The sequence below is a fragment of the Chelonia mydas genome, chromosome 8 (assembly GCF_015237465.2).
Source record: "Chelonia mydas isolate rCheMyd1 chromosome 8, rCheMyd1.pri.v2, whole genome shotgun sequence".
Lineage (NCBI taxonomy): Eukaryota > Metazoa > Chordata > Testudines > Cheloniidae > Chelonia > Chelonia mydas.
The window spans coordinates 81,741,831-81,766,050 of record NC_057854.1 but is presented as its reverse complement, the minus strand read 5'-3'; the positions used below and the strand labels follow the sequence as shown (position 1 = coordinate 81,766,050).

At 41.3% G+C, this 24,220-nt stretch overlaps 2 protein-coding genes across 20 annotated transcripts in view; one reads left to right on the top strand and one right to left on the bottom strand.

The window, feature by feature from the left end:
- NEXN (nexilin F-actin binding protein) overlaps window positions 1-24,220 on the top strand; it is a 46,138-nt gene that overhangs the window by 4,744 nt on the left and 17,174 nt on the right. For 3 of the 11 annotated variants that reach the window (XM_037906791.2, XM_037906793.2, XM_037906792.2), the window contains exons 2-9: window positions 11,725-11,810; window positions 13,683-13,874; window positions 14,091-14,172; window positions 14,257-14,405; window positions 15,898-15,939; window positions 17,562-17,759; window positions 17,839-18,012; window positions 21,501-21,689. In XM_037906791.2, the coding sequence (XP_037762719.1) occupies window positions 11,784-11,810; window positions 13,683-13,874; window positions 14,091-14,172; window positions 14,257-14,405; window positions 15,898-15,939; window positions 17,562-17,759; window positions 17,839-18,012; window positions 21,501-21,689 (1,053 nt within the window). In that variant the 5' untranslated portion in view covers window positions 11,725-11,783. The remainder of the gene's footprint in view (window positions 1-11,724; window positions 11,811-13,682; window positions 13,875-14,090; window positions 14,173-14,256; window positions 14,406-15,897; window positions 15,940-17,561; window positions 17,760-17,838; window positions 18,013-21,500; window positions 21,690-24,220) is intronic. The other 8 variants (XM_037906795.2, XM_037906797.2, XM_043521208.1 and 5 more) reach the window with 5 other exon arrangements.
- FUBP1 (far upstream element binding protein 1) overlaps window positions 19,676-24,220 on the bottom strand; it is a 65,641-nt gene continuing 61,096 nt past the window's right edge. For all 9 annotated transcript variants that reach the window (XR_006283375.1, XR_006283379.1, XR_006283380.1 and 6 more), the window contains one exon: window positions 19,676-20,905. Coding sequence is in view for 6 of the 9 variants with exons in the window: in XM_043521195.1 (XP_043377130.1) it covers window positions 20,888-20,905 (18 nt within the window). In the remaining 3 variants the exon portion in view is untranslated. The remainder of the gene's footprint in view (window positions 20,906-24,220) is intronic.

Genomic DNA, 24,220 nt, shown 5'->3' with positions numbered 1-24,220 from the left:
GTTCAGTGGGAGCCTCAGTTTAGTTGCTGGTTGATATTCTAGACACGCACATCAATTTCATGTAATTTTGGGGGGAAATAGTTTCTCTTATATAAAATATGCAAAAATATGAGTTGGTTTTGTAGTGAATTAATGCAGAATAAGATTCTAAGGGGAAGATCCTAAACTGGTATAAAGTGTCAGTTCCATTTAAGTCAATGGAGCAATAGAAGATTACACCAGTTGAGGTATCTCATTTCAAACTAGGCCTTATCCGGCTATATTTTAAAAGATTGGTTTTACAAAGTTATAGTCAGGGTTTAAGCAGGGCTCACATGATGAACAATAAGCAGGGGGAATGCTCCTTTCCTGTGTCCTCTTCCCAGCTTTATTAAACTCAGTTTTTATTAAATATGTTAACAAGTACAACTGTGCTTTCCTGTCCTTAAGAGCCTTGACCATAAGTAATACATTTCCAAGTCTCAAAAGATCGTTTCCTACTTATAAAACAATCTTCTCTGTGGGTAGGTCATTAAAGGAGACAGATGGTAAACATAAGACTAATGAAAATACTTGTTTATACAGTTGCCAGCAAGACAGTAAGTGAGCCTATCAGAAAGAGGAGTTATTGAGGAATTAGATATATTTTTTTCAAACTAGCTTTCTATTCCTGTATCTGCAAAAAGTAGCAATTTATTTAGGGGTAGAGTAGCGGTGGACTATCTCCCCAAGTAGGTCTTCTCCATCTGTATCATCTATATGAGAATGTTCATTAGTCTATTGCTAAACATAAGTTTTCACAGTTTCAAACTAATATAAGTAAATTGCTTCAAAATAGGAAATAAGAACAGTTTTTATGTGCCTTAGGTCTTCCGCTAATGATAGACAACATATTTTAAAACAAAATCTAGAATAACTTTATTTCATGAAGGCTATGCAACAGCTTTTGTTCAGTTAAAGCGTGGTGTCACTCTTACATAAGTGGGGATACGTTAAGTTTAAACAGACTTTTCGGCTTAAGAGGTGATAAGGAAGAACAAAATTTTTGCTGTCTTGTAACATCTTTCTGTATTTATTTTAATTTTGTCTGAATAGCAGTGATTTTTGTGTGTGAGAGAGAGAGAGGGGTGACACAATTATACCAGGTAAAGACATATCATATAGTTGATCATTTCCTGTCCCCTCCCGCCCGTCTTAGAACCAGTAAGATAAGTAAATTGTGTTTTTTAAAAAATCCTGTGCAGATTGATATTTTCGCATAGCAGCTGAACCAATAACATTGCCTAACCTGTTTCCTAGTTTTACATCTGTTACCATTTTTGTGATATTCATCAAGCACCATAGTTAAGATTTCATTTTAGCCTATTGAGTAACAATCTTCTCCATTATATGCAGACAAGCCATTCTAATAATAGGTTTTCCTCTGCTCTGCAGCTCCAGGGCCAGATCAGACCTGTCAATCATAGGATGGAGGTTTGGCTTCCCCTCCTGGGAAAACCCCTGGGAAAAACAGCTAGACTGTTTATACAGACTAAACATAGTCTAAGAACTTTGATTAACAGTATTAAAACATTAGACTAATATTTCCTGAGATACACCTTCACCCAGCTGAACTGAAATTTTACTTTAGATGTATATCAGTTAGAGAGGCAATGAGATGACAAGACTGACTAGTCCAAGAAGCAAAATAATCAGGTAACAAATTTATTTCTCCATCATATTCAGGTTTGTCATTCCAACTATGGGAGTACTATAGAAGGGAAACCGTATGGGAGGGCTCCAGTAACCAAAAATATGTACAGAAAAGTTGGAAAAGTATTGTGATATCAAGGAAGCAAACTTTCCCTGAAAAGCTGAGATATGATTGTTATGCACGACCAAGTATACGATGAAGACACAGCACCCATTGATGCGGTAAAAATACACAAGGCCTATATACAGTTGGCCTCTGCCTCCCCAGAGAGTAAGCCTCGCTTCTGTTACAAGCACTTGCTTTCACTGGGACACGCTTTCTTCCAAAACTGGGGTATATAACCATGAGACTTGTAGAAGCAGTAATAGTTCCCCCTAACCAAGGGAATTAGTGAAGGCACTAATAGCAAAATGCCCTCTTATTTAGAAGCAGCATATTCCAGAGACCATCCTCGTTGATTCTTTCCTAGTGATAAGGCCATTCTGAAGGATCCTTCATCTAATATTTTTGCTCATGAGGGGTAGATTACTTATGTGTAGGTCCAAGCAAAGACATATAAAGGGCTTGATTATATAAACAGCATGCAGCAAGTTGGGGTGTAAATCTACCTCTGATTAGACTGTCGCACATGGAGTGTTTGCATGGAGTCTGGTGCTGTGCATGAAAAGTTCCGTAGTGCGCTTTGATCTGCCCCACTTGGAAATGGTGAGGAAGTAGCTCTGTTCCTTTCTTTCTGAAAGATCTTAGAGGGTAGTATCAGACAAATGCTCTCTCAGGCATCGAACAGTATTCAGTTCCGTCACTGTTTCTGTTCAAGGTATATAGGATGTTATTAGGAGTGCAACCATGGGCTGAAATGTAGTTAGCGTGCAACAAATGTACTGCTCTATATCTCCATTTCTTCTGACGTAGATGGTGGAGTATAATGACTTACCCAGCGTCAAAAAATAATTGCAGTAATTGGATTAGAGCCATCTAGCTATGTGTGAAATTTAGATTAAGAGTAAAGTGATACTTATAGGATGGGGAAGCAACTAGAAGAAATGTCACTAGAGTTGCAACCCATCCATTTTTTACCCAGACAGTCTGGTTTTTAGCTTCTGTGTCTGGGTGCCATTTAGGATTGTCAGGTGCATAGTTTACTACTACTACTACTTCAAGGCACTTACTACTTCAAGGGCACTTTACATTGCCTTCATAGACCGGGTCCTTGAGACAATCCAGCAAGGGAAGGGGGTGGGGCCTCAGGCAAAGAGGTGGAGCAGAGGCGGGATAGGGGATGGGGCCTCAGGGTTTGGTTACCAGGAGTTAGAAAGGTGGCAACCTGAAATGGTACTCATATCAGTGTTCCCACTTACAGAAATATGCCTGACATTTTTCAGACTCACAATGTGGAGTCTTGTTGAATCTGCATTTGGATGGTCAGGTAGTAGTAGTTGCCAAGAGTGTTTTGCCAACATGTTTTCTTAGTAAGAAGATTGCAGACTTTCTGAATGTGGACCTCACTGTAGTCAGCCATGCCTTTGTCAATGTGAAGTTGAGGTATTCAGCTAATTGTAGCTTCCCCACAAAATAGTCTTGAACATATGCAATGCCCAAATTTAAAAGCATTTTTAAAAATTCAGAGTCCTTAAATGGTGCTGATGGTGGTACATAAACGTAATGTACTACCTATGCTGAAATCTACATAGTAAGCAATTGCATTCTGTACTAGCTACAATTTCCAGATTATCTTAAGGGGAAGTCACATATAGAGTATATAACCAGTCCCATGTATTAAGGTGGTGGGGAGTATGTCAGCTGACAGAGAAGTAGTGCCCTGTACAAGGTCATCTTTGGAACCGTCTTCTTCCAGAGCCTAGATTTGGTAGCTTTCAGGGTACACTGAAAGGTCCATCTGATCTCCAAAGATTTTGTAGGGCAAAGGAGAACAAAAGTTGAATAGGTGTGCCAATTTGTGAATGTTAAAAATGATTGTTTTAAGTTTCTGTTAAACGCATGCGGTAAAACTGATTTAGCTGTATTTATTTATCTTTTAAACATAAGACATGAATCTGCTAGTTCTGAGGCTGCCAAAATCAGAAACAAGGGTTGGGGGGCAGGAGTGTGATGTTTCTTTTCCTGACTTTCCCAGGTGAATCTTGGCTATCAAGATCCACCTGGAAAAAATGGCTTTAACCAAACAGAACAGGCCAATCTTATCACAACAGGGTTGCCACTTTTCGGACTCTAAGAAAACAGCATGAGATATACCCTAAAAAAAATGCTCAAAGGGTAAACTGACACCTGCTAATGTTTGCAGGAATCCAGATACCACAAAAATGCTTGCAAGAAGCATCTAGAGCATTTCTAGACACAACAGAATTAAACATGCTATCACCAACTTACAGCCAGGCCAAACGGAAACTACAGCTGATTTGAGTACTTTTTGTGTTTTTATTCAACAGTTCAAATAACTCTAACAAACTCACGCACCTGCTTTTTATCAGTTCATGAGTAGGGTATTTGGTATTATTAATGTATCCACTTTCTTTTTGGAAGGCTGATAAAAAATACGTGTTTTGAGATTGGTTACATTTCGGTTTGTTAGAAGTCCTGATCCTGTCAGAGGATATGTACCCAAAACTCCTAATGAACTGAAGTTGGTGGAAAGTTTTTGTTTTTTTATAAACCACAGCAGAATCAGGTGCCTAATTACTCTCACACACTGTTATTTCTTGCTGTTGTAACTACTGTGGTCTAAAGACCATCCGTTAGCATATCAGAATTCCATATTAAAGATTCAAGTGCCTGTGTTCCTAACACCTTCTTCATTATTAAAAAAAAAATTAAACATTTAAGTCTAGATTATTGTAGGAATTGATCTGCTTCTTCTTCGAGTGCTTGTTCATGTCCATTCCACATTAGGTGTGCGCACGCCGCGTGCACGAGCGTTGGAAACTTTTTCCCTTAGCGGCTCCCATCGGGTCGCCCGAGTGGCGCCACTGCCCCCTGCATATATACCCCCGCCGGTCCGACCCCCTCCAGTTCCTTCTTGCCATCCGTGGTGGTGTTGGAACAACCTCTCTCTTTCTCTCTCTCTCTCTCTTTCATAGAAGAGCAGTCCCTTAGCCTTTAGAGTAGCTGTTATCAGTTCGTTTACATATAGATTGTGAACACTTAAGTGATTAGGTGCTTGGAGGCCTCCAGCACCGGCCCTGGGCCGCGCAGGGCATGCCTCAGGCCATAGCTTCAAGGCTTGTGCCACATGCCGCAAACCTATGCCAGTTAGTGACTCCCACAACTCGTGTCTACATTGCCTGGGGGACGGACATCAAACTGAAAGGTGTAGGGTTTGCAAGGTGTTCAAGCCAAGGACAAGGAAAGAAAGAGACTTTCACCTAAAGCAACTGTTGATGGAGGCCGCATTGCAGCCACCGGGCCCGGAGCACCCGACACCGGCTCAGGCTTCTTCGGTGCATAGTGCCCCGGAGCCGTCGGGAGACGTGGCGCTGGCGAAGCACCGTAAACTGTCAGCCCCGGAGCTCCAGGCTAGGCCCCGGCACCGATCGTCCTCCCCGGTGCGGCCCCCGGCACAGCCTAAAGGAAGGCGTGGTCGTTCCCCACACAGGAGGCTGGCGCCTCCCAAGGCACCGAGTGCTGACAAGAGCAGGAAGACCGCGGTACCAGCACTGACACAGGTGGTCCCGGTGGCACAAGCTCCACCGAGCCCAAACCTAAGTGAGCTCAGTGTGGACGATGGGCTCGAGGGCATAATGGATCAGCCCTCTACGCCTGGCACCTTTGAGGCCACAAAGGACCTCATCAAGCTGTCGGCGGCGAGCCCCCTCCCGTATGGGGAGAGCCCTCCGGCACTCATGCCTCGGGCGCTATCAAAAGGTAAACCAGCAATGATGTGCCGCTCGAAGACACTGTCCCGGCACCAGTCCCGGAGTTGGTCCCGGTCGAGCTTCGACTCCGCAGATTCGCACTTGCCAGCGGCCCAGAAGCGGCACTGGCAGCAGGTCGATGCAAAGAAGCGCCAGGAAGGGCACACCACTCTCCGGCACCGCCCAGAGACTGGCACCGGGAGGAGTTGAGACAGCCCTCGCCAGAGGTCTCCCGCAGACGGTCCCGGTCCAGGGAATGCCAGCACCGGTCCCGGTCCCGCTCAGCCAGGAGCCGCTCATTCTCCTGCCAGCGCAGATCATTGGCACCACCATGGCCTTCACAATCGGCGTCGCTGCAGTCTGGTGCCAGCTCCGGCCGCAGTAGCTACCCACACAGGGGCCCGGACAGCAGGGACCCTCAGGGAAGCTGGCAACCTCAATGGGGGCCGCCAGGCCATTGGCCCTTCTTGACCCCCTGGGCCTATCAGGAGCGCCAAGGGGCCCCATCCAGGGCAAGTTACTCAGTGCAGTGGTCCCGGTCTCCGCACCAACACCAGACGGTGCTGGACTCCCTGCTGTGGTAGCAGCCCCAGCCTGTGGTTTGCGAAGGCATCCCCTTTGCCGCCCCACTTCTGGACCTGACGCTGGTGACGGACGCGTCAGACCACGGATTGGGGGCTCACGTGGGGGACCTCATGATGCAGGGGTTGTGGTCCGAGGCAGAGTGGTCGCTCCATATCAACGTGAAGGAGCTCAGGGCGGTTCATCTCGCCTGCCAGACCTTTCACGCCACTCTGAGTGGTCACAGCTTGACAGTTCTGACAGACAACGCTACTGCCATGTTTTATATAAACAAGCAGGGTGGGGCTTGTTCCTCGCCACTCTGTCACGAGGCTCTCCTCCTCTGGGACCTTTGCATAACCCATGCGATTCACCTCGAGGTGTCCTATCTCCCGGGGGTGTGGAACGAGCTGGCGGACTCCCTCAGCAGGTCGTACCGCATGCACGAGGGGGCACTCATGGCGGACGTCGTGCTTTCGCTCTTCCGCAGGTGGGGGTTCCCCGGATAGATCTGTTTGCCACTAGGGCCAACGCCCAGTGCCCGCGGTTCCGCTCATTCCAGGGCCGGAGCCCGGGCTCACTTGCGGACGTGTTTGCAATCCCGTGGAGAGGGGGCTTGATGTATGCCTTCCCCCAGCTCCCCTGGGTGCTCAAGGTCCTGCTCAAGGTGCGCAGGGACAGGGTGGCGGTGATTCTCATCGCCCCAGCCTGGGCCCGCCAATACTGGTACACATCTCTCCTAGAGCTGTCGGTGGACGCCCCAGTAGTCCTGCCCCTACACCGGGACCTCATTACACAGGACAGCAGGCGGCTTCTCCACCCTGACCTGCAGTCACTGCACCTGATGGCGTGGAGGCTCTGTGGCTAAACGCCCTGGAGAGCCAGTGCTCCTTTCCTGTGCAGCAGATTCTGCTTGGCAGTAGAAAGCCCTCTACCAGGGCGGCCTATATGGCCAAGTGGAAAAGGTTCTCGTATTGGTGTGAACCCTGACAGGTGCGGCCGGGCTAGGCCCCGGTGCAGGCCATTCTGGAGTACCTCCTGCACCTCAAGCAGCAAGGGCTAGCCCCGTCCTCACTCAGAGTGCATCTGGAGGCCATTTCCGCCTTCCATCCGGGGTTCTCGGGGGGCTCAATGTTTTCCCACCCAATGGTGGGGCGGTTCCATAAAGGGTTGGAGAGGGTGTTCCCATACTCCCACCCCCCAGTCTCTCCATGGAACCTTAACCTGGTCCTTCCTAAACTCATGGGACCCACTTTCGAGCCCCTTGCTACCTGTTCTCTCCTCCACCTTTCCTGGAAGGTGGCATTTCTGGTTGCCATTACCTCAGCCAGAAGGGTGTCCGAACTGAGGGTCCTCACCTCTGAGCCACCATACACAGTATTTCACAAGGACAAGGTGCAGCTCCGGCTGCACCCCAAGTTCCTCCCTAAGGTGGTGTCCCAATTCCATCTCGGCCAGGACATTTGTCTGCTGGTGTTCTTCCTGAAACCCCATATGGACCTGAGTCACTGCAGCTTGCACACCTTGGATGGGCGTCGAGTGCTGGCGTTCTGTTTGGAGCGCACCAAGCCCTTTCACAAATCCATGCAGCTGTTTGTGGCTGTGGCCGAGAGGTTAAAGGGCCTCCCAGTGCTGGCGCAGCAGATTTCGTCTTGGATTACAAGCTGCATCCGGGTATGCTATGAGCTCGCAGGTGTTCTGGCCCCGGCGGTCATGGCCCACTCGACCAGGGCGCAGGCGACCTCCACGGCATTCCTGGCACAGGTCCCGATCCAGGAGATCTGCAGAGCAGCCACCTGGTCCTTGGTGCACACCTTCACAACCCACTATGTGGTCAACAAGCAGGCCAGAGAGGACGCAGCAGTTGGCAGAGCTGTCCTCCGAGCAGTTGTTCCGTGACTCCTACCCTCCTCCAGAGGTAAGCTTGTAATTCACCTAATGTGGAATGGACGTGAACAAGCGCTCGAAGAAGAAAAAACGGTTACTTGCTTTCTCATAACTGTTGTTCTTCGAGATGCGTTGTTCATGTCCATTCCACACCCAGCCTCCTACCCCTCTGTCGGAGTCGCTGGCAAGAAGGAACTGGAGGGGGTTGGGCCGGCGGGGGTATATATGCGGGGCACAGTGGCGCCACTTGGGGGGCCTGCTGGCCCGATGGGAGCCGCTAAGGGAAAAAGTTTCTGACGCTCGTGCACGCAACACCTGCACACCTAATGTGGAATGGACGTGAACAACACATCTCTAAGAACAACAGTTACGAGAAAGTAAGTAACCGTTTTTTCTTGCTTTTCAGTCGTTTCAGGCAGTGAAATAGATTAGTCAGGTTGTCATTCTGCTTCCTTTTAATAGTATTGCAGTGTTTTGTTGCTTACAAATAGTGCAGAGAAATATTTACATTTATAAAATTATTTCCATTCATTATTTTAAGCTATTTTAAGTTAAAAAGCTAAAATATAGAATAAGCGTTTTAAAAAAGGTATATAACAAATTATAGCAGTTTCATGAAGAGAGACGTCGGCGCCAATCCAGCAATGAGCTAAGCATAGGCAGACCCCTGTGCTCACATGGAATTCATTGCAGGACTGAGGCCTTATTTTATAAGTCATTACATTGAAAAACAAGAGAAGATGCATTTCACATGGTCTAAGAAAACAGCTAACGTGTAATGAAAAAATCAAACTGTACCATGCAATGTTGAGTATTATGTGGGTTTAATCAAATAAACTTGATTTTCACAGGTGCTAGCCATAAGACCTAATGCTGCTTCAGGAAATAAAGTTTTTTCTTCTGAATTCCTTCCTTCTGGTTATAGACTCAACAGTCTATTTGGTCGAACATACAAAGTTTTAAAACTGTGCTAACACATTCCTAGAGATACCTTTAAGTTTTTGCTGGAAAGGTGGTATTATTTGAGAACTCTGTAGATGAGGCCACTGATACAGAAAATGAATACGTATGGAAGGTAGTCCTCAGAAGTAGCCAAGCATGAACAAAGCACAGTTGGCACACGCACAGAGTAGTTTTACGGAATGTGACAACACAATTATAGATAGGAGCACTTAATGGTAAAACACCAGTTGAGATGCTTGATGCGGGTTTGAATAAAACTGAGCAAGGTTTATTGACTTTTAACCTTTAGGAATGAGCTAATTGTGATTACATGTGGTAGAATAAACTACTTGGTTTGACCTCTAGATTAGGGAATACCACCATTTTTGGTCATGCCTTTTACTGGCATTGCACTTACACTATCTTTAGCATTAGATTGTTTTGCTTGCTCCTGAGGTTTTTATCTCTGCTTACGTTAACTAGTGTGGCTTTTCATACTAGTAAAGAGTGCACAGATGTCAGTTTGCATTTCAACACCAAAGCTTCATATATGGTCTGTTGCAAAGAAAAAAAAACCCCTCTCACTGAAGAGCCACAATGGAACAAATCTGTCTCTTTGTGTGTTTTTTCTCATGTTGACAAGTACAGTTGCTGTGGTCAGCAATTACAGGTCTCAGTTATGTGCACACTATATAAAAATGCTACAATTTGTTAGTGTGGTGGTAGGATATAGTCTTTTGTATCTAGGTCATTGACTTATCCAGCCCAGATTGATAAGTACTTTTCTTCATTACCAAACAGATGTAAAGTGTGCTCTGTGGAATAAAGGTAGTTTAATGGGTGCTTGTTCATGTCCCTGAAACCATTACTAGAGTTGGTTTCAGGGACATGGTTGGCACTATCTGAAGAGAAGTCAGTAATTGAAAGGACACGGAGACAACCTTTCCTCCAAATACTATCTATACTTTTTCAGTGCACCTGCCATAGAAGTTAGGCACCTTCCACATAGCATCACTGTACTCCTTTCATTTTTGTGTGTGCCTGAGCCTCGCTGACTAGTCCAGAAATAAACATTCGGACTGTTTCATCTTTCCCATTGCGGAAAGATTGTGTGAAAAGCTGATCTGGTATCAGTTCTGGAGGTGTCAAGGTCAAGGACTGTACTGTTCTCGAGGGGTAGCAAATTCTACAGATGAAGGTGTTAACTTGGCAAGTCTTGGTCCTGGCCCCTGCGTGTTTCACTTCAGGAACCTCATTATTTTCATAATATACACTACTTAGCTGTATGCTACCAATGATAATTAAATTGTCAGAATAAGGGAGGTTAAGCACATTTTGTAATGTATTATCCTTATTTTTCATTTTGTTCACTTGAGCTAATTCACAATTTGAATGGAGTAACATATAAATATAGCATATAGTTTTAAGATACGAAATGCTGTCGTCTTTAAAGTGTGTTTAGAGGTCTTAGCTCACAGAGCACTGTACCAGGTAACTGAGTATCTTCCTAAGGTACTATGTCCCATCCTCATCACTGTACTATCTGAGCACCTCACTGTCTTTATCTTCACAACAGCCCCGGGAGATAGGGAGGTACTAATGTCTCCCTTTTACAGATGGGGAACTCGGACGCAAGCAGACTGAGGCCCAAATCCTTAAAGTTAGTTAAGCACCCAACTTCCATTGAAATCAATAGTAGTTTGGCACTTAGGAACCTTTGAAAGATCTAGGTTGAAGTGACTTGTCCAGTGTCAAACAGTCAGGAAATCTGTGCCAGAGCAGGGAATTAAACCTGGGTGTCTCGAGTCCCAGGCTAGTGCCCTAACCATTGAATCATCCTTCTGTCCCATTAGTGATGGTAATATATACAATATATTAGGGCTGTCAAGTGATTAAACCAATTAACTGCGCAATTAAACAAATTAACCGTTCGATTAAACAATAATTGAATACCATTATTTAAATATGTTTCGATGTTTTCTACATTTTTAAATATATTGAATTCAATTACAACTCAGAATACAAAGTGTACAGTGCTCATTTTATATTTATTTTTATTACAAATATTTGCATGGTAAAAAACAAAAGAAATAGTATTTTTAAATTCATCTCATACAAGTACTGTAATGCAATCTCTTTGTCGTGAAAGTGCAACTTACAAATGTAGAATTTTTTTTGTTACATAACTGCACTCAAAAACAAAATGTAAAACTTCAGCGCCTACAAGTCCACTTAGTCCTACTTCTTGTTCAGCCAATCACTAAGACAGACAAGTTTGTTAATTGAAAAATACTATTTCTTTTGTTTATAATTTTTACAGAGCAAATATAATAAAAAAAAATTTACACTGATTTCAATTACAACACAGAATACAACATATATGAAAATGTAGAAAAACATCCCAAATATTTAATACATTTCAATTGGTGTGATTAAAACTGCGATTAATCACAATTAATTTTTTGAGTTAATTGCGTCAGTTAACTGCGATTAATCGACAGCCCTAACAATTATTAAAACAAATAAACTATGACATATAAGCTAAATATCATGATAATTTATGTAGGTGAATCCATAAAAAATAAAGTTCAAATAGTGAATTGTAGCCACTGCATTTCAGTACCATTGCATGCTCAGTACATGTTCATATATCTTCACTCAGGGGGGCCAAATTAAGTTGTGGTGCACCAAGCTTAAATGTGGACTAACTTTTTTTCTACAAAGATAGTAGAAATTTCAACTGAAGAGTGACTCTTCCTAAGCTGGTAATAAATCTGCAGCAATTTCTTACAGGTAAAAATAGAAACCCACATATCAAACGGGTCAGGTGCCAGATCACAGAACAACAAACCATGAATGACATTGTACAGAAGACTGAGGTATGTATCAAGTTTAATATAATCAAAGTTCTGTAGTAACTTACAAGTGATGCTGACAAAAGACAAGTATTGATGCTTTATTTCTAATTGGTAAGCAGCAAATGGGTAAGAGCATAATAAGTTCAAGGAAAAGAATGTACCTTGTATCTTAAGGTAACAGAGAAGCCTTTGAAAAGAACAGTTTGATTAAGGAAAGTAAGGTTATTATATTTGCTGGAATATGTTAAAGGGGTTCTTGCTATTATGCATTACATATTAGCTTTTCCTGAAAGGCTGGAAGTGGATGTCTGAAGTGAGACTCACAAAATAGGAAACATAACATTGTTGAAAATTCAGAAAAAATGGGGAAAGGGAAAGAGGAAGAGAACATAAGAATGCTCTGACCCAGAATGGCCAATGCTCCATCTATTCCAGTATCCTGTCTTCTGACAGTGGCTGGTGCCATATGCTTCAGAGGGAGTGAGCAGAACAGGGGAATTTATTGAGTGATCCATCTCCTGTCATTTTGTCCCAGGCTCTAACACTCAGAGGTTTAGGGACACCTAGAATATAGGGTTGCACCCCTCACCATCTTGGCTAATAGCCATTGATGGACCTGTCCTCCAGGAACATATCTAATTCTTTTTTGAACCCAGTTATACTTCTGGCCTTCACAACATCCAATGGCAATGAGTTCTACAGGTTGATTCTGCATTGTGTGAAGTACTTCCTTATGCTTTTTTTAAACCTGCTGCCTATTAATTGGATGATCCTTGGTTCATGTGTTATGTGAAGGGGTATATAACACTTCCTTATTCACTTTCCTACACCATTCATGATTCAAGATGAAAATTAAAATATTTTAATATCTTTAGAAAGCGTTGGGATTAAGTTACTCAAAAGATTTGTTTTAGCATTCTAGCTAGATAATTTAGTGATAGGAGTTAAAACAAGCATAACTAACATTGTGTGATGTACTCAAATGGGAAGCATATAAAATATGAAACAATGTTTTCAGTCAGTTTTTCAGCTGATTCAACCATACTATGTTGGCAGTAAAGTGTAAAAGGAGACAGAACACTCAAATATTTGTAAGATGTGGGTATAATGTACTAACTGGAGCCAGCAGAAGCATACAGATGAGGAAAGTGTTAGCACAGAAACCCCCATTAAAAATTCTTCAGCCATATATACAATAGGTCTCTGTTGGCCCAGGGAGCTTGGCTCCTCAGTTGTCATGTGTAGCCTCTGGATTGCTGGGTCAACCCCAATATTTAAGGAATTATTTTGATGATGTGCTTAAGTTTTTAAATGGAAGAATTATATTTTTTTTCTTTTAAAATGCCACCATGTGTAAAGATTCAACAGGTGTGGTATAAAACATCTGTTACATAAGAAACCAAAGATATATTAGACACTGTGATGCTAATACCCATGTCTTTGTGTATACCTGAAATCTAAGTCCCAGTCTTGCTTCTAGAGGCAGAATCAAGTATATATTTCTGTTTTCAGAGTGAGTATACGTATTCTAATGCAATAATATAGAGATGTATATATCTTTTTAAAATTTCATGTGTGTTATAAGAGTACATTCTCAAAATTCAGGGCTTAACTACGTAGCCCTCCATTAAAATCAGTGGGATTCATACAGCTAAAGTCCAACAAAACTCAGTTTATTCCGTCATATTTATTACTGATTCATTCCTTTAAAAAATGGTAAAGTATAGCTAAGATGCTTGGCAGACAGTAGCCAGTGGCACAAAAATCATGATCACATATGTATTTTGTTTTAATAAATCTTACATTCTGTCTAATCCAATCTATCAAACAATTTCTCTCCATCTGTTTCAACTTTCTTTTCCTTATCTTTACTTCTTCTTTATCTTCACAAAGATTCTGCTTTCTTCATCTAAACCTGTCCAAAAATCCTATGTGCCCAAACTTCACAAGGGTGATGTAAAGGATAAATTTGAAGCTATGCAGAAAGCAAGGGAAGAAAGAAATCAAAGGAGGTCTAGAGATGAAAAGCAAAGAAGAAAAGAACAGTATGTTAGAGAGAGAGAATGGAACAGGAGAAAGCAGGAGGTTATTTTCTTTGCAAATATTTTTCATATTTTTTTAATATTCACTTGATCATAAGAATTTAAAAAATATTTTTGGAACTTTTCATTGTAATTCAAATAAGTGGTCTCAACATCTAGTAGATAAACTATTTTTGAACCCTTTATATGATAATATTGAAATTTTGTTTTCTAATGCTTAAAGACAGTTCAGTTCTAGTTTCCCTTTTTAATCAACTAGATGAAAGATCTACTTGCTTCTGATGAAGAAGAAGAAACAAAGTCTTCTAAAATAGAAAAAGCTTATGTTCCAAAGCTGACAGGTAAGAGACTCAGTTTAAAAGTCCATGTAATTTGACAGTTGAAGATTAGTTCAAATTATTGAGTTTTGTATTTCACATTCATAGGAACTGTTAAAGGCAAGTTTGCAGAAATGGAGAAGCAGAGACAAGAAGAAGAAAGAAAAAGAATGGAGGAGGAAAGAAAGCGCAGAATTGAACAAGATATGATTGAGAAAAAGAAAATTCAGAGAGAACTGGCAAAAAAAGCCCAGGAGGTATATTTATCTTGTTCTGAATACTAAGTACATATCAAATAGTCAACATTTTTTATTTTGTATGATTTTTTTCTAAGAGTTCAGCAGGAGGATTTGGTCTTAGTTTCTTGAAAGTAGGTGAATGGACTGTCGTCTACGAGGGAGATGAGTGTGGTGGAGGAGTTTTTCGGGTGTGTGGAGGGTTATCACTCTTGTCAAACACTGAGCTTGAGTTATAGCTGAGGCCAGGCATTGATGAAAACAGAAAGTGGGAGAGGGAATGAACCAAACACAGATTTTGGTATCATATGCTTGGAAGTGATTCAAGGCTAAGTTGACTAAGTAAATTTTAAAACATTTGTTGTTACATACACACATTTTAGACAAGAGATGCTGATTTATGTTCAAGTTTATTACTGAAAATAGGTGTTTGTAAGAAGCACAGTTGTAGACAAATTGTCCACTAAAGAGTACTTAAAAGTGATGTTTCAATCAGTATTTTATTCTTTTGTCACTGTACAGATCACTTCTGTTAGATATATAAATGAGTAGCTTCAATTCTTGCCAATGCCTACAAGCCTAATTTTATCTTTTTGATAAACTCTGAATTGGAGTGTGTCCCCTCCTGTAGTTCTTTCACGGAAGCAATTACCTGTGCGAGTAAGAGTCTAAATGTCATAGTCCAGGACCATGAACAAATAGTTTGCTTAACCAAAAATATTAGCACTTAATCTTTTCCCTCCACACAGAAGAGGAAAGAGAACTCTTATTAGGGGTAAATATCCAACAAAGATTTAGCTAGTCATGTCCTACTGGGAGTAACATTACTAAGTTTTGAGCATTCTGCTGACAGTTTAGCTCATAATCTCTTTCAGTACCTGTTCTAGAGTTTATTTACTTCGAAAGGTAGGAGTACAGTATGTAAATTTGTACTCAGGAAGGAAGTTATACTCATTTCAGACAATAAAAATATATAGAAACTAACGTCAAGAATATGAATATAGGAAAGAGGGCTTTCTCACTAGGCTAGGTCTCAAGGGAAGGACAAGGTCACTTAGATATGAAATTAGATGACAGATTTTCTTTAGCTTCTCTTGCACAATTATGGAATGCATGCGGAAACAAATCTTTATCTATGTGTATTTACTAGTTTATCACTAAGAAGCTAAATAAGATTATTATGCTATACCCAGGGTTTCAATTCTGTTTCCCAGGATTACATTGCTAGTAAAGTAAGCCTTTATCTAGTAAGCCACAAGAACTGTCCCAACATTAATACTGCTGTAGGTTAAAACATGACATACTACCTAGGCATTAAAATGTAATGTCAGGTAAAACTCATATAGCTATCAAAAAGTATTCAGAATGGTATCCCTCTTTTCCCTCCCACCCCAAAGATACATAAAAACTTAAATGCAACATACATTTGCACAAGTTAATTTTCCATTTTATATTTGAAAATCTAAGGCAAAGAACAAAAGTAACATAATTATGTGAAATTCTCATTTAATAGATTGATGACATAAACAATACAGGAACTGAATCAGCAGCAGAGGTAATTGGACTTTTTTTTTTCAAAGAAACATTCACCTAATTTTTTATTCACTGCTTTATTATTTTAATAGGGATTGGGTAAATAAACAATACACTTAATTTTTCACGGAAATTCTGTAACAAGGCTAAAAAAGTCTGAGAAAATGTCTTAGCCACAAAATATATTGCCATCTATCTATATGAGGCCAATTTATTCTAGCTTTAAAACAGGTTTAAAGGTAAATGACTTACCAACCATTAAAGTCAGAATAAAAAAATAACTAAGGCTTACATTTTCAAAGGGATTCTGTTGCTCATAGGACATGGGCCTCTAAATGCACTAGTGGCTTTGAAAATCTAACCTTAAAAGCTCTTTGCCTTTTTTAATCTTGAAATTAAAGAGGGATAGTGTCAAGGTTTTTTTTAATGTTACAGTACATTCAAGATTCTTAGATTTGTTTAAAAGAAAGAATGTTTATAATCGCTTTAACAATGTTTTGGTTTACTTTTTGCACTTCAGCTTGGAAAGTGTAGCAAGACCGGTTTGTTTGGTCAGTTTAACACACTGATTTACATGTGCTAGCACAATGTTGTTGTCTATGAGATTCCAGCATTGTAAGAGGACGTTTAATTTTTAAAAAAGCTAGACACCAAAACCCCATTTTTCACTAAGGGTGAAATCATCACACTTCTATTGAAGTTTTCTTTTTTAAAATAAAATCTAAATTTTGGGTCTAATTTACTAGACAGTCTCTCTTTAATAAAAAGAAAAGGAGTACTTGTGGCACCTTAGAGATCAACACATTTATTTGAGTATAAGGTGCCACAAGTACTCCTTTTCTTTTTGCGAATACAGACTAACGTGGCTGCTACTCTGAAATCTCTCTTTAATGGTGATATTTTGTGTAAATCCACATCATAGAAGATATTTTCGCACATGAATTTGTATTGGACAATAGCTCAAATCCACTTGAGACAGCAATAGATTCTATAAACAAAAGAAGCCTGTAAATGTTTGAGTTGTCAGTGTTGATCTAATCAGACATTTTGAAATGCTGCACAACTTCTGTCACTTAAAAAAATTACTAAGGACTCAGTCCTAGATATCATGGAGATTGAACATACAAATACACGTAATAGATCCCAGACTTCTGCCGAAGTAAGACTGAAGGGATTGGCAGTTACTTCACATGCTGTTTTTTAAACCACATATTTGTTTCTGGAGAAAGAGAGAGTGTGGAAGCAAATTCCTTATTAGCTTGTTTCCAAATGGAGCACAGCACCTTAAAACTTAGGTGCATTTACAATTATGTCAGCAAAATTTTAGCAGCTTTTTTCCAATCAGCCATGAATAGTTGTGGATAAGTTCAACTGTCAATGAAGATACTGTACAAGTTCGATGAACGCTTGCCACCAGTCGCATTTCAATTTAAAATAGAATTCTCTTAATGCTCTTCTGTTGTCAGAAGAAAACTAATGGCTGTCAGTAGTACTGGAAAATGAGTTTTGCTCTGGTCCCTACTTTTAGTCTCAGTATAACTATATTGGCAATTTTGAGAAGCACAGGTAACAGTGGCAGCTGCATGTGGAAAGACGACTCCAAAAAGTCAATATTTATGGAAACAAATTTATTATTAACAACAGGAAGGTGATGATTTGCTGCTGGTGACAGTAGTGCCTGTCAAACCTAACAAAACACCTGGAAAGATTAAAATACATTTTGAAGACCCAGGAGATGAGAGAGAACAACAAGAAAAAAGAAAGCAAGAAGAAGAAAAGAGGACAAGATATGAGGAACAAAAACGATCCCTCAAGGAAGCCAAGTGTCTTTCATTTGTCATGGTAAACAAATCATGAGAAATACTTGGGAAACACACGTTTGATATTTAAACTGTATTTAACTTTCATTTTTGTTATCTAGGATGAAGATGAAGGCAGTGAAACAAATGAACCTCTTTCTCCTGGGAAACTGAAATTAACATTTGAAGAACTGGAAAAACAAAGACAAGAAAATCAAAGAAAGCAAGCAGAGGAGGAGGCAAGACAACGTTTGGAAGAGGAAAAACGTGCTTTTGAAGAAGCTAGACAACAAATGGTAAATAGATGCATTATTCATTTCTAGTTATGGATGCTTGTTTGTGTAGAAAATACACTACATTCCTTCATGTATCTGTTGTTTTTTTTTAACATCTGAATTGTTTCAAACTGTTAACCTCATGATGATTCTCAATTTTTAACAGTTGAGATGGAGACCTGACAGCATCATCAGTTTCAAAAATACTTTCTGCCCTAGATATTGTTCTAGATCAGTAGTTTTCAAACTTTTTTTCTGGCAACCCGGTTGAAGAAAGTTGTTGATGCCCGCGATCCAACGGATGGGGTGTGGGAGAGGGCTCAGGGCTGGGGCAGGGGCTTGGGGTGCAGGCTTACATCCGGAGGCTCCTGGTCAGCAGTGCAGCTGAGGTGCAGAGGCAGGCTTCCCACCTGTCCTGGCACCGTGAACCACGTTGCTCCCCAGAAGTGTCTAGAAGGTCCGGCTCCTAGGCAGAGACACGCAAGCAGCTCCGTGTGGCTCTTGCCCGCAGACACCGCTCCCCCTTCCCCCAGCTCCTATTGGCTGGGAACCGGCCAATGGGATGCAGAGCTGGTGCTTGGGGCAGGGGCAGCGCACAGAGCCCCTTGGCTCCCCTGTCTATGAGCCGGACCTGCTGGCTGCTTCCGGGGTGCAGCGCAGTGTCAGAACAGGTAGGGACTACTAGTTTTTACTGGCTGGCTGCCAGTTTTTACTGGCTGAGCAAATGGACCCAGTGCTTTGCATTCCACGACCCACTACTGGCTCGCAACCCGAACTTTGAAAATCACTGTCCTAGATAGGGTTCAGAGTAGCAGCCATGTTAGTCTGTATTCGCAAAAAGAAAAGGAGTACTTGTGGCACCTTAGGGTTAGTCTCTAAGGTGCCACAAGTACTCCTTGTCTTTGTTCTAGACAGTGATTCATTTAAGTCTTGGCATAGTTATTTAAACAAGCCACTGGTATTAGTGAAGCTTCTTTTTCTTAAAAGCATGCTATCAGTCATATTCATTCTTACAAAATGTAGCAGCATCATAGGATACTCCAGTTCCATGTGTCAGTATGTTTTAATGTTTTTGGAACTGACGCAATTGTATAAAAGTATGAACAGATTTTATTCTGTTCTTAAAGTGACTCCAGTTCTTAGTTTTCAATTAATTAAATATTGATTGAATTTAAACTACTCCAGATGAATTTACCACATTTGTGGGTATCAGTATCCTTCTAGTGGTTTTCAGTCACATAGCTAAACATTATTTAACAAACTGGAAGTTATCTAAGTTTTGTCTAACTTCAGTGGTACTTTGAGCATTGCAATAACCAGTATTTTCACACATGAAAGCATTCCATGGCAATTGTCTGGAGCTATTTCTTATTCATCTCTTTTGTTTATCTACCATGTTTATATTCATCACTGAGGATTTCTCTCTGGAGTAGGAGAGAGAGGAGGAGGGGAAGGTTGGATCAGTCCTTTTCTTTATAGAGGGTTTAAATACTACACTCTAGATTAAGACTTGAAGAGATTTAGCCTAACATGTTGTCAGAAATAGAAAAAAAACAATCCTGTTCTCCCTCCCCCCAACTCCTGCCTGATATGTCTCCATAATATAGCCTTTGCCCTAAAGAGTTTTGTAAGCTAGGATGATCTAAGATTCAGTAGACCTCTGGATAAATTAGGTACTCTGTTCTGTAGCAATAACAATTGTTTAATTAGAGTATTTGCATCAGGTACATTGGATAGTTTAGCTACATTTACCATTTTCTTAATAATTTGCAGCAAAATGAGACCACCTTTAGAGAATTCTGTATTTAAAAATAGATTTTACTTCTGTGCACTCAGATGACTATTTATGCCATTGTTCTCCCACGTAGAAGGTATGCACCAGTATTTGCACTTGTGAATGGGAATTTTATTTCAGTGCACCATGCAAGATTTTATTTCTAGGAATTTAATAGACCACACACTTTTGGTAACTAAAAAAAATTTGATTATCGAGACTGTTCCTGGGCAGATTGTAACCATCTTGCACTTGATGTGGTGTTTTTATAGTAACATTTTTAAAGATCCTGATTCAGCACACAATTGTGGAAACACAGGCGCTCAGAAAATTGAAACCCTGAAAATTTCCAAAACAAAATTTTTGGAGCCCAGCATCAGAATGCCTCCGATCTTGAGTGTAGGTCTGGGGTCAAAATCCATATCGGATCTTGAATCCAAATTCTGTAGCTTAGGTCCATATCTGTTTTCCCAGTGCTTAACCTTTCCTCTTACTAACAACCCTGAACACCACAGCTCTCCAACATTATAGTGTATTCTTCGTTTAGAAAGCCACAGTGGTCATCCTAAACAATACTTTGTTCCACCCCCCTCACCCACATTTTGAAATACATAGTTTCAGTATAAAGGTGACATTTGCAATTTTTTTTTTAAAAAAAAAGCTCTCATGGTGTTTCCCTTTTTACACGCCCAACTTTGGTTGGTTGGTTGGTTGGTTGGTTATAAATTACCATTTTCCTCCCAATCACTTGCCTTTGTTGGTTGTACCTTTGCAGAGTTTTCTAAAGGGGATAATTCAATTATTTCCTTCCATTTTTTCTCTTTCCATAGATATTCAGTAATTTAATCATTCTGAAAAGCTGATGTCCTATAATTTTCTCAACTCTGTGAGCAACAGCTCAATGCCATAATGCTTAGAATGTGCAGCAAACTCGAGCAGCGATGCCATCATAGCTCATGGATTCACTTTCTCCGTAGACATACAGCAGTTGAAGGAATATTCATTCTTAGTTGCTTGCTTTCATTCTTAGTTGCAGTTTGCAAATCCCAGCCTTCTCTTTGCAGACAGTGTCTAATGGAGAAGGGCAACAATGAAGATATTGAAGCACCTCATTTCGGTTCTTCAGAGATGTTTCATTTTCTGGAGGAGGAACAGAAGCACCATTGTCAATCTGGGTCAAAAATAAAATGATAATATATAGTAGTAGTTTATTTATAAAAATTCACAGTCCGCTACTATGTTATTTTGTAACAAATCAGCACTGAGGGAAAGCACCTCACATGCAAATAGAGAGTCCAATGCATTTACATAATATTTCTACTACAAATGAAAGGTCTATTAATTTCACATATCTGCAAAGGAACCTGACAGCATAATTCAAGATTCAGAGAGATGTTTTATTACTCAGATTTTCAGGATTGTTACCCCCTTTGAGGCCTGTTTAGGTATGTCAAAATGATCCAGCCCTTAAAAGTATAAATCAAAGATGATTTTCGCTATTTAGTTCACCCCCTGCTTGTGTAATATTATTCTTGATTTATAAGTGTGTAGTGTTAAACTATTCCTCAGAGAGAATTTGAAAAGTTATCCAGATTGTGCCTAAGTATCTAAAACTTTAAAGTATTCGGTGTGTGGGCTTTGAGATAGACTGCAGTTTTTACATTTCCTAGAGGGATCTTTTCTTTCTTCCCACTGGCCCAAAAAGAGTAAAAACATTTAATTTTTTTTTCTAAAGGTAAACGAAGAGGAAAAAGATAAAGAAAATGAAAATTCTATTAAAGAATTCCGTCCTGGTAAACTCAAGCTCAGCTTTGAGGAGTTAGAAAGACAGAGGAGAGAGGAAGAAAAGAGGAAAGCAGAAGAAGAAGCCAGAAGACGCATAGAAGAGGAGAAAAGGGCATTTGCTGAAGCAAGGAAGAGTATGGTAAGACATTTTGCTTAGTATTTAAGAGATTTTTCAGATCTGAATTCTGCCAGTAGGGTGCACTTCTGGAAATGGCATGAGATCATATCCACCTATTCAGTAGCATACATTTCAGCTGCTTCTTTAACCCAAATAGTTATCAGAGAATGGACCATCTGGGTAGTTAAGCTCAAGTTAGTAAAATAATAAACTCGTAGCTGCCCTAGGAAACATTCCTAATCATTTAAAATTACATCAAAAGTTACTGCTTGTAACCAGTAAACAGTATTACGCTGTACTTGAAAACTTAAAAGAAAAACAAAGAATCACAAAGAAAAATTATTTTTTTCCTGGGGAATTTCTCTCCTACATCCTCAGTTTATATTGCCATCTTCAAGACCACACACCAGTCATGATCCAACTGGCTGAAAACAAATATGCTCCTTTGAAATCCATCAATGTCTCTCTTTAACTAGGAAAATTCACCAAGTTCTGCCCTCCTTTATATCTATGGCACCTCAGTGAACAACTTGGGACAGAACTTGGCTTCCATAATCTTTTTAGTATGATGATTCACAAGCCAGGAAACAAAACAAAAAACAAAATTAACAAATCAGGTTGAGGTTGCAAAGCTTGCAAGTTAGTTTAAGTTAAAAAGGGGGGAGAAAAATGATCCAACTTTGATCTGGACAATATTGAGCAATCATAGATCCCCATGATTATTTTATTTTATTTTTATTATTTTAAAGAAATTACTCTAATGTAGAATAACACTCAGAAATGTCAAGTGTATTTAGTTTTCACCCAGGAAGCTTTCTTTATGCTACTCCTCTGGGGAGGCCAGTACAGGAGGCTTTAAGTCACTTAAAAAAAATTTTTTTTTTGCAAACTAGACCATATTGGACTTGTATGCAGATAAAAATATCCAGAGTTATTGTAAAAGATTACAAAAATTGTAACCCAGAGCTTCAGAAGGGATATAAGCCTTCGTACTTCTTGGTATAAGCAGGGCCGGCTCTAGGCACCAGCAAAACAAGCAGGTGCTTGGTGTGGCACATTTCTAGGGGCGGTGTTCCGGCGCCGGCCATGCTGCCCCTAGAAATGTGTCCCCGCCACCCCAGCTTGTCTCCGCTCCACCTCCACCTGCTCCCCTGAGCGCACCGCCGCTGCTCCACTTCTCCCTCCCAGGCTTGCTGCACGCGGAACAGCTGTTTCACGTGACAAGCCTGGGAGGGAGGGAGGGAGAAGCCGAGCGGCGGTGCGCTTGGGGGAGGCAGCGGTGGTGGGGCAGGGAGCGGTTCCTCTACCCCCCCATTACTTCCTGCGCTCCCCCCAACCCTCGCTCACCTCCATTCCACCTGCTCCCCTGAACGCCTGAGAGGGAGGGGGGAGAAGTGGAGCAGCGGCGTGTTCAGGGGGCAGGTGGAACGGAGGTGAGCTGGGGCGTTGCGGGGGGGTGGGGGGGAGCTGCAGGAAGCAATGGCGGGGGCGGAATGCGGCACGCCCGGGGGAGGAGGCGGGGCCGGGGATTTGGGGAAGGGGCGGAGTTGGGACGGAGCTGGGGGTAGGGGGGGCACGAAAAAAAAGCAGGGGCGGCCAAAAATTTTTTTGCTTGGGGTGGCAAAAATCCTAGAGCCGGCCCTGTGTATAAGCAACCACTGACTGAGGTTAGGAACAAAGTTCTGTGTTAGCAGCATATTCCATAATAGCTTCATGTGGAGCATCTTACACCTTCTTCTGAAGCAGTTGCTATTGGGCTGTTGTGGGGAACAAGATACTGGAAGAGATGTAACACTGTCTGATCCAGCATGGGAATTTCATGTTCTCAAATACAGCCTTAATGAGACAACTGTCAGACACCAACAATGCAAATTGTTTCATTCAAAATTCAAAGCAACATCTCAGTGAATTAGGCCATGCACATTAGCATTAACAGCTTTGGCAAGTACCATGTTTTGTTAGATAGACCAGGGCCCTACATCACCATAAGACAACCAGAGGAAATGTTAGGAAAATCCTAGTTTAGAAACTGTATGTGGTACTACTGCTTCCGCAGGAATGTAGACAAGGCCTGTAATCGGTCTGCAGCTCTAGGAAGGGACAAAACTGAGACGTTAAACCAGCAGATACAACAGATGAACTATGAATAGGGCAACAATGCGGTCATGATTTTTAAGAAAAGTCAGGAGGTGGTGAAGAGGGCGGTTGCAGCCACTGCTTTGTAAAATCTCTTCTCTGTTGTAATACGAGCTAGAACAGAGCGTGTTGCGTTGCGAAGAAAACAGGGTGTCCGCCTACACTTCCTGCTTTTTACTCGCTCCAGCAATAGCAACGAGGTCATCAAAACTTCCTTCCCATGGGACAAGCAGGTGTCCCTGTTACAGTAATATCAATACTACATGTTTGGCAGTAGGAGGAAGGATCTGAAAATTGCAATCTCCCTCTCTCTCAGCACCTCTCCCCCAAATATTTTTCTGATAGTTTAAAATTACCTTGGAAACTAGATGTTCCTTAAGGGTTTTTTTTCAGTATGAGTCTGAACAATTACAAAA